Source organism: Sceloporus occidentalis, unplaced genomic scaffold (genome assembly GCF_023333645.1).
Source record: "Sceloporus occidentalis isolate IW3139 unplaced genomic scaffold, rSceOcc1.0.p SCAF_6, whole genome shotgun sequence".
In the NCBI taxonomy this organism is placed as follows: Eukaryota; Metazoa; Chordata; class Lepidosauria; order Squamata; family Phrynosomatidae; genus Sceloporus; species Sceloporus occidentalis.
Window position 1 is genome coordinate 36,904,739 of NW_028316986.1, and position 19,278 is coordinate 36,924,016.

The 19,278-nt window shown below is 38.5% G+C and overlaps 1 protein-coding gene across 8 annotated transcripts in view; it reads right to left on the reverse strand.

The window, feature by feature from the left end:
- The window catches only part of LOC149310619 (estrogen-related receptor gamma), a 575,297-nt gene that overhangs the window by 83,787 nt on the left and 472,232 nt on the right, over positions 1–19,278 (reverse strand). For all 8 annotated transcript variants that reach the window (XM_089529318.1, XM_089529314.1, XM_089529315.1 and 5 more), the window contains one exon: positions 2,814–2,924. In XM_089529318.1, coding sequence (XP_089385444.1) covers positions 2,814–2,924 — 111 coding nt within the window. The remainder of the gene's footprint in view (positions 1–2,813; positions 2,925–19,278) is intronic.

Sequence of the window (19,278 nt, forward strand, 5' to 3'; positions counted from 1 at the left end):
GCAGTGATTCAGCATGCTGTACAATTTAATTTATGCTTCATAAAATCTCAACACCCATTTTTCTGACAACATGACAAGACCTGTAGGCAGACCATTGGATTCGGGTGAAAAGAAAGGGAATAAAAAGATAGATGGTGCAGCAAGATGCTTGTGAACATTTCCTAATCTCTATTATTTTGCTACTGGGAAAAAAAGTATTCTAAGTATTGGAATACAAACACAGGGGCATTTTGAATGTGTTCAAGAAGCCCCATCAGTTAGAATAGCCACAAGCATGGTTTCTAGGTAAATCTTATTTTCCCTAATTAGAATCAATAAAACCCAATTTTCATTCCACTGCCTTTGTTGTGCATGAACTATCTGTCAGAACCCAGAAAATCTCCCCGGCTACTTCTTCAGCCAAAGTGATTTCACTGTTCCCCCCTGACACTTGCTGAAATAGATGGGGCGGGGGAGAAAAGTTAACTTTAATAAGCATCTTATATGATGACTTTACAAAAGTAATTAGCATAGATTTTTCTTTTTTTACAAGATACAGTACATCACTATAGGAGGTTAGGCTAACATGGTCAGTAGACTCCTCTAAAATAGTTTTAGTTATCGTGTATGCTTTGCACAACCAATAGTTTTTCAACAATTTGGTTTAAATATATAAAAGAGCACAGTTCATTTACAAAGATATCTGCATAGGGTCCATTGAAATGAATGGGAGCTGAAAAACAGTATGGCAGTATTCTTTTGTATGGTTCTCATTCATTTCAATGGACTTTTCTTGAGACATCTTACTGGTAGATTGTGTTTTTTTCAATCCCTTGCATTTTCAACAGAGCAGCCTTAACCTGTGTCGATGACAAAAAGGCTTAATTGTGTGTGCATGTGCCGAGCTGTCAGCAATTCAACTCAATGGCATGATATAAAATAAATGAAAAGCTGGCAATCTGTGCATCCAGAAAATCTAAACCTCTAATGAAATTAAGCATTAGAGTTTATTGAATTTTATTGTATTATCAGAAAGTTTTTATTATAATGCGCAAAATCTGCTTAATGCAACCCTAGATTGTATTTACAGAGTGGCAGAACAGCTTATGCAGACTGTGTGGAAGATGCCAGATTGGACAATTGAAGGTATAATCAGCATAATGTTTTTTGGAAAGGCAAAAGGAAACGATGCCATATGTTCACTTAAGCCTTAATTTTATGTAAAACTGGTTTCTTTTCCCTTTGACATAGCTAAAATGCCCTTTAGCTTACAGTTCAAACACTGTCATTTGCCTTCCAGAACTCCATATGCTTAGGTACACAGCCATGTCCCCTACTGGGGAATGGGGAGGGGAAATACCATTTTACACACTACCAGGTAAGTGCCATCAGTGTTCCCCTCAGAGTCCTTTATTACTCTTGTTTAAAATGGAATCTTCTGTAGTCTAGAAGTCTCTGCCAGTATGTAGGCATCAAAGCAGCCATTTTGAAAGTGACATACCAGGGGATTCACAGCATGAAAAGGGATTTTGTAGCACTTTTCAGACTAAGAACTTTATCGCATTGTTCCTCTTCAGTACGTTCTCAGACTGGACCGGGAGGAGCAGGAAAGAGTGCGGAACAAGTGGGGGACAGATTTTACTGCACACACCAGTCCCTCACTCATTCCATTCCCCTTCTGTTCCTTTCTCAAACCGTTCGAGAGGGGGTGAATTTTGAGAACTGTTCAGAACTGTTCTCAAAAATCCTCCTCTTCTGGAATGGTTTGAGAATGGAAGAGAGTGGGAACGGAATGAGTGAGGGACTGGTGTGTGCGGTAAAATCCGTCCCCCACCCGTTCTGTTCCATTCTGAGGCCGTCCCTTAGGTCCTGTGTGGTAAAGTTCTAACTGTGTGAGAGAAGCTGTATCACAAGATTTTGTAGAGTTGGTCTATTTCTTCACATGCAAGCAAATCTCCGAAGGCTTCCACAACGTCTACAGCTTTTTTCACACAGTTAGTTAAAGGTATTACAAAATCCTTTTGCATACTGACATTCCAGACTAACATGGATATGCCTCTGAATTTTACCAACAGAGGATTCACAAGTACCCTTGGTGGCTGATTTATGGCTTTGTAGACTAACCAGCCTAGAAGATATCTCTTGTGTTAGGACTTGCCATTGCATTTACTTCAGAGAATAAACATTGTTTCTTCATTGGTTGCATACACTACGAAGCCTTCACCTTTTCAGTATCTTGCATTTCCTTCTAATATTAACTTGACATAAGAAAAAATTTCACCTCAGTAAAAAGAAGAAAAACTCACAACAAAACCATAGGCATATCAGCAAAATAATCTACCCCATAGAGGTTGTAAGTGTAGCACATTCCTGTTTTAATCTAATATGAGCCAGTGTGTCAACCTTCTATTGCTATAAATTAATGAGGCTCCTAATGTATTTTCATTGGGAGGTTGAGCAGTCAAACTCATTTACTTAGTGAAAACTACAAAAATCACTTTATTGTAAAATCTAAGACGAGAGGCTTCAATGAACTAATGATCACAGCATGAGCCATTTTATGTACCACTGAAAATAAAGATCACCTGTAAATGTAAAATTTGTACTGCATAAATTGTGCGTTAGCAAGCTCTCACCCTTAAAAACATTTTTCCTCTGCTTCATCTGAGAAAAGGAAAGAATGGTTTAAACAGTTTACACAATCACCTTTGATAAAAAAATAATAATGAATATGATTCAGTTTTGGTTCCTCTTGCTTTCCTCACATTTTGATGACATCAGGCAACATTTCCTATGTACAGAGTAAGATAAACAGCATCATCAGAAGTACTTACATGGCTTTTTGGCAGGCTGAACCAGCTGAGGATTCAGGTATGGGCTATTCTCTGCGTCTATTCTACGCTTGTACTTCTGGCGACCTCCACGTACTCTGTCTAAGCGAACTCCTAAAAGTGAGACAAATAAATTGAGATGAATGCAATGCAACTGGATTCAGGAACTGTCATAACTTGAAATTTTTCTTGTCTACAGAAATAAAAGACAATGGAAGAAGAACAAACTTTGGGGGCAATTTCAGATTTATTGACATAAAATTGGAAATATTTCAGTATTTTAATCAAGGATAGGTTGTCCACACTGAGCTAAAATGCATTTGTATGTGGCATCAGGGATAACAGAACACCAAGAAACATCATGAACCAATGTCCGTGGCAGTGTACAAAGCATAGTAAAGTACTCAGCTACCATAAGCAAAGGAGAAATTGATCTGTTAATTTAAGAACAGTGCACACAAAATTATTTAATATCACCATTTAAATCTAACTCACTGATCACTTTAATGGCTTATAGTATCATTTCTTTAATTTGGGTGTTCAAACAGGAGCATGATGCATACGTACCATAAAATGGCACCAGCCATACAAAAAAGGCTTTCGGCAGGTTTGATGGAGTGTTGACATTTTCATACAAGAAAACTGGTTCGAACCTGGGGGAGGGACCAGCAAACTATCCTATCCTAACTAGATTACAGCAGCTGAATCTAGTGTTGAATGGGGAGTCAGTCCTCAGGTAAAGCCTTGATTCAGAGTTGAGACTAGCAGCAGGAGCCAGGACAGGGGGTCCACTGGGGGAAATTCCAGAAAACTGGGTAGGAGGGGAAATGAAATGGAGAAGCCAGTATGGTGTAGCAGCATGAATCCCTGAACCAGGGGCGGGGGGAGAAGATGCATGTGTGGGCTCAATTCCTCCCTAGGACTGGGCTGGGGGAGGCTAAACCCTCCTCCGTGAAATGATCTGCCCAAATTGGACCACCAAGACTTCCATGTAGTTGACCCTTTTCAGAAAATATCCCTGCTCAGCCTTGGTCTCTCAGAGCCCTAGTCCATCCCTCAAGCTATGATAGCAACCTGGCCTCTGCAGTACTGAAATTTAAACTTGATTTTTTTTTTAAAACAAAGATGACAAATGAAAACATGCCTTCTCCGTATTTATAGGTACCATACTTTAGTAGCACAGGCCAGAAATGATTCAACTGTACATTAGCAGACACAATATAAGCAAGTAATCTAGTGGAGATGCAAAATGCATGTCCATTAGCCAGGTATTTTTTATTTTTTTTGAAAACAGAATCCTAAGTCATCAAAAGGGTAAATGCTGTGGATCACATTATAGCTTTCCTGCTCTACTGCTGAATTAACAATTAGCAAGGGGAAGTCAGTTTTTCTCTCCTGATAGCTATCTGCACTCTGAGGCATATTACGGAGTGTGCTATAGGCTTCCGTCTTCAGCTTACATTCATTTAGATATAAAGAATACAATTTGCTGTCTGGAGCAAAAGGAATATACCCAATATACATAAAACAGGACTATAATGATGGTCAGGACAAAAGAACTATGAAAGTAGCATTATGTCCCATTAATCATGACCCACCCACTGAGACAGCAAACTGCTTTTGAAAGTGAGAGATGTTTCAAAAGCCATTTGTGTGATATGATTCAGAAATCATCTCTTCAAAGGAAAATAAGCCAAAAGTCTAAGCAGCTCTGTGGATTCTAGTCAACATATCAGAAACATGGAAGGGAAAATAAGCACTATGGCTGCCTCAAAAGAAACTGGTTACTGACATTTGGATATAGCTATAGAGACCACACACATTTGTACTCCAGGGTTTGTACAGAATGAGCATATACTTGCAGGTATGATTCAAGGATAGATTTGATCTAAAAAGACCTAACAAGCACCTTGGGACTGATACAGCATAGATAATGAATTCTCTCATATGCAAACTTGTCTAACATTTTCCAAAGGGATCATTGTTCTGCATGAGATTCAAAAAGTTGGGAGAATGTAAGGCTTGGCGCCCTAATCTTTGCCATTTACAAATACAAATTAGATCACAAGTAACAGGTGACACGTTTTAATTGAATGTCTTCTGTCTGCAGTGCTGACAAAAGGTGAATGGAAATAAATTAGTCTAGCAAGACAGCCCTTGAGCTTTACAATGCCCAATATCTCATTATTATTATTTTTTTCAACAGCTATCTAGAAAACTGATGCTGACAAGCCTTCAACCTTTTATTTTTGTTCAAGACTATGGGAATGTTTTAAAATGAAAGAAGAGGACATCTAAGGATGTTGCATTAAGCAAGAATACTGCTATTATCACTTCTTCAGTGTAATCAAAGTAAAATTCCCATTCATGACTTTTTTAAACATTGTTTTTTATTATCTAGGTGGAGATTCTGAATACACTTCAGAATACCAAGGGCCAACATTTACATTCCACTGAATTACTGTACTCCAAAGGAAATGTGAATCCCAAAATTCAATAGGATGGAATCATGACAGTTAATATGGTGTCAAACAGACTTAATTCTGCAGTGTCACAGCAGCCTGAGGGGCTAGATTGCCTCTCACGGCTCACATCCACTTTAAATTGGTTTGTTGCATATTGTTTGATTCCCCATTCCTTCAAAAAAGCTGATTTTTGTCAATCCTGATAGGAACATCAATTGGTTCCCTCTAAAAAAGGCAGAACATTTTTTGCCATATAGTGCCCAGGTTGCATGTTCATTTGAGAGGCCACTTTGTTCTCATTCCCTCGTGCATCAATGACCTTCTCCCTCTTTTGTGTGGCACTGGGGATATGAACACAACTCTTTTTTAAAAAAAATCCATTTTTGACATGAAAATCAGTAAATCAAACATATAAAAAGTTTTGAATGTTCTTTCATTGCTTCTTCTTTACATTTCTTTGCCTTACTTTTGAGGGTCCTGCTTTCAACATGTAATAAAGACATTGTGAGATGATGTGTCTTCTCTCTATGGCAATGCCTATAAACAGGATGGGCCAGTTCAGAAATATCTATCATATTCAGGACCTATGCAAGAAAATCAACCCTGGGTGTGTTTGTGTCTGTGTGGGGTTGGCAACAATATAATGTTGTCTTTATTGCATATCATCACTGATGTGAATTGCCTCGTGTTTCAGTCCTGGAACAATTGCCTTGCAGTGCCCCCCCCCCCCCCAATGATTACAGTTTAATCCTTCTGCTACTGTCAGGATGGACCCCATTTGTATGACTTCCTTAGTTTCCTTGAGACTCTTTTGTTCCAGGATTCAGTCAGAAGCAAACTGCATATTCAGAACTACCATGAAGTCCAGTTCAAACTGCAAGTGGACTATAGTATGTAGCACATTTCCATATAAAGAATTCCTGGCCCACGGACACTTACTGTATGAGGAAGGAGGTTGGCAATTTAGCTTTTACTCACATGTGAGGAAATTTCTAATTTGAGTGAATATTAGTTGAATGTATTCTGAAATGATGTGTGTGATCACCAACATTTGTTCCAAAACAATACTTAGGTTCAGAGCTAGCTCTAGAGTTCAGTGTTGCTTGAATCAATAAGACCTTAGTAAAAAACCAAGTCAGCTGCAAGTCATCCACTTGCACTAAGAGGAATCAATTGGATGGCCCTCTGTGATTTTCTGTCAATGTAGCGATCATAAGAGAGCATCAGTTATGTTATGCTAACATTCTTTCACATAAAAACCCCACAGTTTTGAGAAAACTTACTGGTAAAATTAAGAACAGGCCTCTGTTAAAATTGCAGCCTTATTCCAAGCTAAACCAAACCTTGAGTATTATCTAACACAAGCCTATTCTGATCGCCACTAGAATATTTTTCAGTCTCGTACACCCTGAAAGGGGTTTAATGTAGCACTGAGTGGAGCTTTCTGAAATTTATTAAAACAGAGTGCTAATTATACAATATGAACCAGGATTTTAAAAGAAAACAAATATAAGTAAAATACTAAAAATGAACTGAAGTCATTTGAGGGTCAAATATAGGCCCAGATTCTAGATTACATTGGCAAAGCTTTTACAGAGAAAGAATTCAAGTGATAAGCTAGTGACACCTCACAGAAAGAAATCTAACTGTTAAGTTCTGGACCATTTACTAGCAACTCACAAGAGATATGGGGGGATCGAAATAAAATTCATTACAGTAATCCAACTGTGAAGTACTGATAGCATGAAATCTGGATCTCAGTATCAGCTTCAGAAATAATATGCAGCTAAGCACACTTTCGTTTAAGCTCCAGGAAGCTTCAGGATTTATTTGAGGATCCAGAAGTCAAAGCAAAGATCTTAGTGATTAACCTGCACACAAGAGCACCAAATACCTATTCCAACCACAAAAGCTATGGACTGCAGAAAAAGTAGGACTGAGGATGCTGAGGATGAACGTGCTAACAACATCTTCTTTAATCTTGGGGTGATCCATTATGCTTCCCATCAAGAAGTAAATGGACAAACAAAACAGAATCTGAATTCTATAATTTGGAAATCTTTGAATCTTAGGAAAGATAATTTGATAACAGTGAGTGAATAACTGGATAACAGTGACATGGCTTCTGCTTTAGGAGCTTATCACAGCACTTTAAAAAGCGACTTACCACTCCTGAACTGAATTCTAATTCGGGCTGCATCCTGGTCCTATTGCAAGGCTTTTGTCTTCAAAACCACTATCCGAGTACAGCCCGGCTGCAGCCCACATCCCTTAACATGTTTCGGCGGCTATTTTTCAAAGTTGGGAGCTTTGGTTTGAGAGATTATTGACCATGCAGCCTCTGTCCCCAAAAAGATAGCGGAGGGAAAAGAAATTGCTAAGAAAATATTCTGTCCTCTTCTGCTAGTGAGGTGTCACTGAATCAAAATGCATTACCAAAGTGAAATTGCTCAAGAGAAATTGTCGCAACAAGTCAGCCTGAACCTGTAGGGTCAGTTGTTCTTTAATGAGGGAGGGATTGTTAGGTGCTGTGGCAGCTGGCTGTTTTGATCCTCTGGATTAGGCACAAGAGATCACGCAGGAGACCAGATGTGGAGTGTTTGACTTCTGTGCAGCAAACCTCGGAGCAAAAAGGCAGAGTGAAAAAGCTTATTTCTATCTGCAGATTATGCCCCACTGGATTGGGAACAATGGTGGGTTCATCAAAATATCTGTAGACTAATTTAAATGGTTTGCATCTACAAAGCAGAAAAATGTGACACATTTTTAATATACATATAAGGGGATTGCTTTTTGTTCAGAAAGAAGGGATGATGTAATCAAAGTATGAAAATGCGCAAGAGCTTAATTGACCATCCAGAATTTATATATGCTAATTTGCATATCCATAGATGTGTGTGTGAGAGAGAGAGAGAGGAGAGAGAGAGAGAGAAAGAAGAGAGAGAGAGAAAGAGAGAGGGGGGATGGTTGTGTGGACAACAGTAAATTTCTGCAGATGATATATTGTGTTTAAATTAATTTTTTGAAAATTATTATGTAATTTAAGGATGTAAAATCTCATTTTCATATAATACAAAAATGCCAAATGCCCACCAATTTGTTCTCAACCCAGAAAGATAAATATCATGTGTCCACCAATTTGTTCTCAACCAAGAAAATCAATATCACTCCACCAGCCAGAAACATAAATGCAGCCAGGAAAATAATGCAGCCATGGCCAACTGGAGCAAAAAATTCTTCATTGATCAGTACACGCAAAGGAGGGAAATGAGGCAGGACATCACTGCTTCCTTTGACCGTCAGTCATTCCAGTTCCTTTACACTCATTGGTCACAACATTAAAAGTCAGGAAGAGGTTTACTTTTGTAAACAGTTTTATGGAATGCATACTGCCTGTTTCCTTTTCCATGTGGTGCACAAAGTTAAACCACATAGTACAGAGATCCAGAAAGATCTTAGAAATTCAGGAGAATATGGCATATGCTCAACATTCTACTATTTTTAACAACTAAACAGTAAAATGAAGGAGAAAAACACAAAGAAGAAAACTATGGAAATCCATAATCAGAGGCAAGAAATAAGAAATGACCCCCCTCCCCCCACCCCAATGGTTTCCTATTGATGTATGGGAGCAACTTTCCTTCCAGGACAGCTCAAATGAACAGCTCAAAACCTTGCTGTTCTCAGCTTTAAGATTTTCTAGTATATTGCTACAAAACATGGACTCAGCAGTTAACTGCCCTTAGAAACTAGGGAATAAAGTTTCATGTCATGTCATTAATTAATTTAGTATGTACTTTAAAAAGATTAGGAAGCAAATATAAAGTTATTTGTGTGTATAGCAGTCTCGGGACCTGTCCCCTCTTCTCTAGTCATCAGTGCTGAGGTGAAGTATCTCAGGACAAGAACATTGTCTTGAAAACTGTATGTATGTATTTGTGTGTGTGTTTACATGTGTGAATGTATTCCTGCCTTTACCTTTTCCATTTGAATAGTATGCTCTGTACAACTGTGGCTAATGTTTAATACTTCATTCTTAATGACATCACTAGAGGCTTCCCTTCTAACATCACTTTTGTTACACCACCAGGGCCTAGCTCCTGTGATATCACATGGAGTCATACCTAGATCTCAGGTTTTCGCCCTATGTATCAATCATCTCCTTATATGAAATGAAATGTTTAACTATACATGTGAGACACAAGCATGTGCATTGCCATCATATTTGCAAACAACACTCTAACTCAGTGGTTCCCAAACTTTGTCCCTCCAGGTGTTTTGGACTTAATCTTCCAGAAAGAGTTAAGGATGAAGGGAACTGAAATCCAAAACATCTGGAGGACCAAAGTTTGGTAATCACTGCACTTAATATCTTTTTCTAGTTAAAATATAACAGTACTTCTACAATATGATTAATTTTATCTCTACACCATTGTAATTTAGCTACCTAGTAACAACACTTCAGTTATGTTTAGATGCGGCAAAAACCAACAATAAAGCTCAACTATTATATGAACAAGCCTAGTAGATAATGTTCCATGTCTTCTGAAGACACCAGAAGGAAGTTAACAGTAGTTTGTACTTGCATTGTTGACCACAGTTTAGTGTTGTGTATGGACCCTAACATGTGGTTAGTCTTAATGATAGTTTGTTTAAACAAGCCAGTTTAATAAACCGAGGTTTAAAGTTGAGACTTTCGAGACTTATCTACAATTGGCTTGGAATAGGATTTAAAAAATAAACTGCAGCTAGTCAAAAAAAACAAACAAAAAACCTTTTAATATCCACACTGAGGCTTACCTAAATTTGTTATATCTAAAATAATGCCTTTATTTTAGGAGATTAGCATACTCTCCTTTAATGTGCCTTATCCCCAATGGGATAAAGGCACATTTATTTTTAAAATGGGTCTTATCACATTTGCCCATGGCTGGGCGAATGCATGCCGGATGCATCCCAGGTGCCAGTCAGGCTTATTCTGTGTCTTTTCAAAAATATATTTTTAAAAATAAATTCACCTTTATCCCATTGGGGATAAGGTGTGTTAAAAGAGAGTGCACTAATCTCCTTAAACTGATCACTTTATCTACAAAGGCTGAAATGTGATGGGGAGACAGAGGGAATCTTGTGATTTATATCTTCTGGACATGAAGAAATTCAACAGATGAATTCAACAGATGGAGCATTCACCATTAACCTTCTATATTTCTTGCTGTCCTGCAGCTACCAAAGATACAAATCTTGATAGAGAAAAGGCTGATATGGGCTCAGATGAAAAAAAAGAATGTAACAATTCCATCATCAAGATGCACTATTTTGATCTTCAATCAGTTTATGTCCATTCAATAATATCAGGAAAAGTGATCTTAAATTAAGAAAATGCAATAGTATTTTGATCTAAAATTAGACACAACTACGAATACAATTACTGTATGTGCACATTTACTTGTAAACAATTGGACTTCTGTGCAAATATGGTTATAATTTGACCGTTTGAAGACCATTTGAGAGCAGCAGGATGAGTAAGAATCATAAGAACAAGTTTGTCATGACAAACCTGTTCTAATGATGCTTACTTTTCAACACGCTATGCTGATTTGAAGCCAATAAATCTTATAGCAATTAAGACAGTATGTACAGTAAATATGGCACATACCATATATACTCTCATATATATAATGATCAACTGATCAAACATACTCGAATATAAGTCAACCTCATGTATAAGTCAAGAGCAAATTTTGGGGCCACAATGATGGATTTTGATATGATTCGTGGATAAGTCAAGGATAAAACTTAAGGGCCATGCAACACAGGATGTAAAGGGCAAAGTTTACTATCTTCATACATAAATGTCTTATTCAGAGCCTTCTTGGCACTCTTTTCAGGGGAAGCACCAAAGAGGTGCTACCACTGCCATTTCCCACCCAAGCATTCAAAAAGGCCAGAAGCAGCATCGTGGTGGAAAGAGTACAGGGGACTGGTGCATCATTTGGGTGCTCCCAGGGTGAAATTATCATCATCATCATCATCATCATCATCATCATCATCATCATCATCATGCTTTATTATGCTTTATTTATATAGCACTGTAGATTTACACAGCACTGTACATACAAACAATAAAATAGATAAAGTAAATCTGCCCATGGCATACAATCTAAGAAATGATAGCATGATACATATAAATAATATATAACAATACAGGAAAGGGTTCAATACAGTAAATCAGGCAACAAATTAAAAACATCAAATAACAAATAATAGTCACGCAATGCCTGGGAACGCTTCTCTGAACAGAATGGTCTTCAACTCAGTTTTGAAACTGGTTAAAGAAGTGATGACCTGTGTTCGTGGGGGAAGAAGGAGTGAGGGGCAGCAAGAGAAAAGGGATGAATCCAGGATGTGGCAGAGAAATTCCTGGGCTGAGACAGCAGACCTTGACTACCAGAATGGAGGGCATGAGGGGGAAGGTGAGGAGAAAGACAATTAGATAAATACGGAGGGGCCAGCCCATGCAGGGCATAAAAAGTCAACAGCAGAAGCTTATACTGTATAATGAAAGAGAGGGGCAGCCAGTGAAGGGATGACAATAAAGGAGAGAGATGGTCGGAGCAGTAGGCAGATGTAATAATGTGTGCAGCTGAATGCTGGACAGAAATTAAAGGACGGAGGTGAGAAAGAGGAAGCCCTACCAGAAAGATGTTACCGAAATCAAGTCGTGAGACCACTAGGGCATGGACCAGAATCCTGGCAGTAGAGGCAGAGAGAAATAGTTGGATTTTGGCAATATTGTATAAAAAGAATCTACATGCCTTAGCTGTGGTCTGGATCTGGGGGATACACAACAGAGAAGAATCAAAAATAAAACCAAGACTACGGGCTTCCTGGACTGGTCAAATAGAAATGTCATCAACAGAAACAGAAAAGGAGTATTGGAGAGTAGACTTAGGTGGAAAAACGAGAAGCTCTGTTTTGGACATATTGAACTGAAATAAGCTCTTACCTTTTGCCACTCTACTCAAAGAAGGAGAAGAGTGAAAATACACTACTTACATTGACCTGTGGATAAGTTGACTCAGCTTTTTGGGGTCAATTTTTTGACAAAAATTTCTAGACTTATGCATGAGTAAATGGCCCTTCCCCGCAAAACTGGTAACTCCTCATCACTTGTCACCTGAAAAGTTAGAGGTGCAGCTTCTTTAGATGTGTATCAGATGTAGATATCAAGCTGCTCGTGAGAACAAATCCATAAGAACTATCAAATTACCAAAGTTTTCTGATTGTTAAACCATGTTGATATGGACTGCATCCAACAGGATCCTGCTGCCTCAGGATTTGACAGTACAATTTTCCCATTGACAACAGTGTGGAGGAATGACTGTCTGATCATGTAAATGGTGCCTGACTACACAATTAGGCACAATACTGATGGGGATGATTGTGCATGAGCAAGGTCAATCCTCCTTGCTACTGCCCAGTTCTCTCCATGAATGTGTGGTGATGTGTGCATGCATATGTGGGGAAAGGGTGTTACCCTTGGCTATGACCACTGCCAGCCCAGGCCTTGCCTTCACCCATTTCTGAACATACCACTCACCATGTGGTCCTTGATCATGTGGCCATCACTGCATTGATTTCTTGGGCCAAAGACATTGCCCACTTTGCATCGCCTGACATCTGTTTATTGGGAACATCTCAGCTTGATCATATTTGGATTTCTCATCTCAAAAAGGCCTAAGCTCAGTGGGAGATACACTTTACTTCATGCTCAGGATCCTGTTGACATTCCTGTAAAACAGGCATAACAGTGTGTGTATGTGCGCGCACACATGTGTGCATGCACATGTGCCCCTGTGTGCCTGTGCATTCACACACAAACAGAGAAAGAAAGAGAGAGAAAATATTTATACTGGAATTTTTGGGATGTTGTAGTTGGAGAAAATGGGAGATGATTCCTGATGAGACATAATTATAAAAGAATTACAAAAGCTGAAGAGTTCCTTAGTTTCTGTAGTTATTTCTTATGCACAGTCAGGAGGAGCTGACAGGCAGTGACAAGTGAGTAGCAACAAGAGGAGAGGGCCAAGCATAGTAATATGGGTCACTGAGATTCCAGCCAGTCAGTGGAAGCCAATGCTGCAGATTGGATTTATAGGATTCAGAACATATGTAGATAAAAAAGTTGAGCCTCTAGACTCCAAACTGCAAAGGGGGCAGCTGAGACCAGATCTCAGGACCATGCAAAGTGTCTAAAGGGCATTTGTCACTCATGAGCAGCTAATACACATACTTGCCACACAGTTGTCTGGCTATAAATACAAATAAGGCAAACCAGAAAAGTAAGGGAATTAAATGAAGGGACCTGCAGAGCACTTCCATTCTTCAGAACAGACAAGGCCTTCTGGGATTGAGAGGGGGAAGGAGCCTCCTGGAAAAATTATGCTTGGGCACTGCACCTCAGGCATCACAATGTCTTAGTCTGGATTTCAGAGGACTGCAATAACTAATCATTATTTTGAGCAGCACTAATTTGCTGATGCTGCCTCTGGGATATCACCATGGCTTCTATAAATGAAGTACATCTCATATCCTCACTCCAGCAGTGGTATCTTGCTTTACAACTGGCCCTATATGTACAAAAGGTTCTCCCACAGCCTTAAGCTTTGCTTGTGTCAGAAAACCACTTGATCCCAGAGGAAAAATCTGGACCTATTTGTGTTCATTAGAATGCTCACTGTGCTGCTTGGTAGGAATGTTAAAGACAATCAGAAGAATACTACAGGATGTTGCCCTCTTTAAAAAGAGCCTAGAAATAGAGTAGTAACCATGTGTTTTCTCATGTTATTACTGCAGGTATGTCATCAAGGTATGCATCTCAACAATACCACAAAACAACAACAGAAGAGACCATACTGTTCTGAGTATTAGAAGGAAAGGAAGGAATTAGCAGCTGCAGAACAAGCCTGAAACCATCTTACATCTAGCAAAATTATGTGTCACTTACAAGTAACATCAGTATGTTTTCTGGGGGGAAACAGTCAGGCACATGTTTACTGGGGGAAATCAAAGCAGACGGCAATAAGGATAGATCTGGTGAGGAAGGCCCAGGGGTCCACATGCCAGCTCTTTATTAATCTATGATCTCAGGCATCTTAACATTTCAGTATTTTCTGATACTGTGCCTTCCTACTTTACATCTTTCTCACATCCTGCACATGGGAGATTTAGAAGAAAGTCCCTTGTGTGAGCATTGTTTACACATGTTTTTAAAAAGAATGATGTCTTTGAACCACTTTGTTATTATGTTACCTCCCTTTTCACCAAGATAAAGATTCCTTCACTTCTCCCCACGTATTATTTATATAAGCAATTCAAAGGGCACATAAGATCCTCTCACCATATTGAGTAAGGTGGCAATGTGTATTAGCCTCTCCCAAACTTCACTTCCCCACTGCCACTCTCTCCTGATGGCTGAGGATTTTATATCTGATGGAAATGGCTCTCCATGTATGGAGAGCAACTCCATGTGAGAAGGAATTCAGATTTTGACTGTTCCACATCATGCTTAAGTTGTACTGGACACTAACTGCCCAAATCAAACAGATACCCTAATAATGTCTAAAAATAAAGAACATGTCTTACATTTAGAAGGTTCTTGATTTAAGAATCTATATCACTGCAGAACCAGGGTTTTAGCAAACTAAATAGTTATTTTATTTGCAATTCTTTATTCTGCAACAGAAAGTTGAACTATGAAAGAAAGTGCATATTTATGCAACAACAAACAAATAAAACAAACCAAATTTTCCTATTTTGCCATTGCAAAAGCATATACCTGGTCAAACTTTTCACAAAGTAAGTGGATGTTGTTCATTTAGAGAATAGTGTCCTCCCCAGCAAATACCATTTGTTAATTCTCCAGATTTCATTTTATGTTTACTGATTTATGCTCATGGGACATCACACCTACAAATTGGATCTGAAGGCATATATTTTAGCTTAACCTAACATAATATACGTGCAGTTTGTAAATAAGCTAAGATTTCATCAGTCTGGAAGGAAAGCATGCAGTGGGTATAATCTTCCTGATTCATTGATGGAATTTCAGCTAAAAATGTTCCAGGACTATACATGTGCACTATTGGGTCAGGACCTGAAGGCATAGAAGAGACTCAGTAGTTAAAATAAAGTACTGCCTTGTGTACAAGGTGTAGTCACAGCACAGAAGAAATTCTTTATTTTTACAGTGTTTCTTCTAGCATTGTTTCATGGTGTGTTTAAATATAATATCTTGTAGGCAAAACTTACACCACTCTGCTGAATTTTTGAATACACTTTGAAGGCTTTTGTATTTTAGAAATTACTAGATAGATTCCTTTGGGGTTAAGTTCCATGTTTTAATTTCCAATAATGTAAATCTTGCAACTTCACTGAAGAATCAAGCCCCATATTAGAACCTAATATATATATTAAGTAATATGCTCTACTTTGTTAGAATTACAAGAATCTTAGAATTTATTAGGGAAATACTATATAGTTAGGGAACAGAGAAGCATTGAAAGGCAGGTACTGAGATTTGAGGGGGGGCAAATCAAGGAAAATATATCCTCAGCACCTTGTAGTTCTATTCTAGAACTTCTAGATGTCAGGAGAAGACATTTTTAAAGACAATATCCTTTTAACTTGCAAAGCAGTATTTTGAATTTTGGACATGTAACTTAACAGAATCTGGCAACAAGATTTTCTACTTTTGAAAGATTCTCCTATTTTGAAGTATCTCATGCAAGTGCAGAAGATTCTACATTATTTGGATAGATTTAGAGCCCATAAATACAGAATTCTGAGTCAACCTTCAGTTATAAAGACAGCTTCTGAAAAGCATGCCAGTTGCAGATATCTATTCTGTTTCTCAGTGGAACACTTGCTGTGTTTCAACTAGTTGCCCACAGTACCACTATCTCCTGGTCCCACTCTCCACCTCTTAAAATATATCCAGCAGAGGGAAAACATAATAGAATGATATTATTTCTCCCCATATACAAATAAAGGGTCTGCCATTGATATATGTTGATTTTATGTCCAATGCTCAGCAGACCAAGTCCTGCAACTCTTAATCAGTGGAAAGGAATGGTCAGGACCTCACACTAAAACATGGTGATGGAATTTTGAATGAGCATTACTTCCAATTTAAATAATATTCAATAAATGTAAGCCATCTTAATTAATGCAATCAGTATCAGCCATTTGTTGCTTTCTTAATTTGTTGTTATTTTTCTCTCTGGTCCAAAATAGAAATAATCCAGTTTGAGACTACTTTACCTGCCCTAGCTCAGTGTTAGGGAATACTGTAGTTTTGTTAGCTCAATGTTAGGGAATACTGTAGCATTCTCTGTCAGAGAGCTTTAATGCCACAACAAAATACAGGTCCCAGGATTCCCTAGCACTGAGTCAGGGCAGTTAAAGCAGTCTCAAACTGGATTATTTATGCAGTGTGTTTTGGCCCTCTGTTACTAGAATGGAATATGTCCTTTTGTTAACTGTGATTTCTAGATTTTGAAATCATTTTAATATGAACCTTTTACTCTTTTAATTAAAGCAACATGCATCTACACACCCACCCACCCACACAGAGACAGCTTTTAAAAATGAGCAATTTGAAACTTGAAGGAAAACCTAGTTGCCATTTATTGGAAGGCCTGAGATGATCTATAAAAACATTTCAAGTCTCAATTTGAATTTCATAGCAGCTTTGAAATTTAAAAGTACCAGAGTGACAATTAGCCTTTTATTTTTTCCCCTACCAATAATTCAAAAGCTCTTCTCTACACAAAAGTGTTTTGGATTTTATATTGGCTTGGAGAATGAAGATAAACCTTAATGAAGACTAAAATGCAGTAAAAGGAAAAAATAGCACCCCCCCCCCAACAAAATATAATCCACTATATCGAATGATAAAGAATACAACACCACTATTTGATATCTCTCCTTCTGTCACCACTCTTTTTAGAATAGAAATGCTAGATAATGGCTTTAGCACTGTATCTGTATTTTAGAGCAGTTGCAATAAATACATTATTTCTCCATTTTTGGAAAAGAGGGGCATTATAAAAGGGCACAATTCATCCAAACACTTATATTTTCTTTGAACAGCTGAAAATCCAGAAACAATCTTTGTAGCATGCCCCTGGTCTTTTTGACATATTCACATCTTAATTGAACATGGGAACAGGGTGTGGGATCTTTCACAATGTCCTACTTTCTAAACACATTCAGCCAAAGGTATGAATATAATCTCTCTATATAAATGACTTAGGGCTGTTTTATCTGGCCCATGGCCTGCCAAAATTGTGCAGACCACCCCTTTTCAAGCCTTCAGAAGGTGAACTGCCTTTCCCAGAAGCCACCAGGAGATACACTTTTTAAATAAGGTTGCAGGAACTTTGTATTGTTAAACATTATTATTATTATTATTATTATTAAACCCAAAAGTGGTCTTATGGCCAGTTCCATTTTTTCACTCGGTTTTGTGATGGGAGTCATTTTTAGCAGCGTGAATGTTTCCTGAAAGGGTTTAGGGGGAGGACTAACTACAGAACCTCTGCAGTTTCTCTGGTATAAGGCCCAGTCTACATGGGCCAAATAAAATGACCTCCTCTTGTCCTCCTGGTGGGGAGACTGGATGATGGACAGCATGAATCCTGGATCTTGTGCCACAGATTTAATTATGTCCAGCCTGTTTAGGACCTTAACCAGATTATACCCCTCTTAAAATGTATTCAAATAATCCTGGTTTGCTATGGATCTCCCCAGAAAATCCAAAATCCTCTGGACTCTACTCCATTACAAAGGTCCAGCAGCTGTTTAAAATGTGCCCCACTGTGCCACCCCACATTGCTGCTGCTGCCAGTTGCTCACTTGGAGTTCAGGACAAGGAACCCAGCCAAGTGATCATTGCTGACCTCAGAGTGAATAAACACCCAGCATTGGTAGACATAATAATAATAATAATAATAATAATAATAATAATAATAATATATTTATTTATTTATTTGTGTTTCTCCGCCTCTCCCAATTGGATCGAAGCGGGGTTACAGACTAAAAATCACCATACATATAATTAAAATTCTCTAACCAATATAACAATTAGATCCAACATATTAATTAATGGTTAAAAGATAACCATACAATACACACTACAATATAAAATACAATACAATCGACAAATAAGCAGCATCTCATTCAGGGCCATGTCAGTCATTATCTTATCACATATCTGGGTATGCTTGGCGGAATAGTTCGGTTTTCACTGCTTTCCTGAATATCTCTGAGGGTGCCAATCAGATGTCCTCAAGAAGGCTGTTCCACAATCTAGGAGCCCTTATTGAAAAGGCTCTTTGTGAAGTGGAAGCATATTTGGGATTCGTTGTTTCCAATAGATTCTTGCCCGATGTTCTAAGGGCGCGGGGTGGATTGTATGGGGAGAGGCGGTCCCGCAAGTAACTCGGACCCGAGCCATATAGGGCTTTATAGGTCATAACCAACACCTTGTATTGTGCCCGGAAGCTGATAGGGAGCCAGTGAAGATCTTTCAAAATAGGTATTATATGGTCAAACCTTGAAGAACCAGTGACCAGTCTGGCTGCCATATTTTGTACTAGTTGAAGCTTCCGAACTTGATACAAGGGTAGCCCCAAGTGGAGCGCATTACAGAAGTCTAGACGAGAGGTTACCGGTGCATGTACCACTGTTTCAAAGTCCCTTCGGTCCAGGAAGGGTCGCAGTTGGCGTATCAAATGAAGTTGATAGCAAGCACTTCTGGCTGTCGCATCTACTTGAGATGTCAACTGCAGAGACGAATCCAGAAGTACTCCTAGACTGCGAACTTCGTCCTTCAGGGGAAGTGTGACCCCATCAAAGACGAGTGGACAAATATCCTTCCTTAGACCTTGGGTACCTATCACTAGTACTTCGTTTTCTCTGGATTCAGTCTGAGTTTGTTT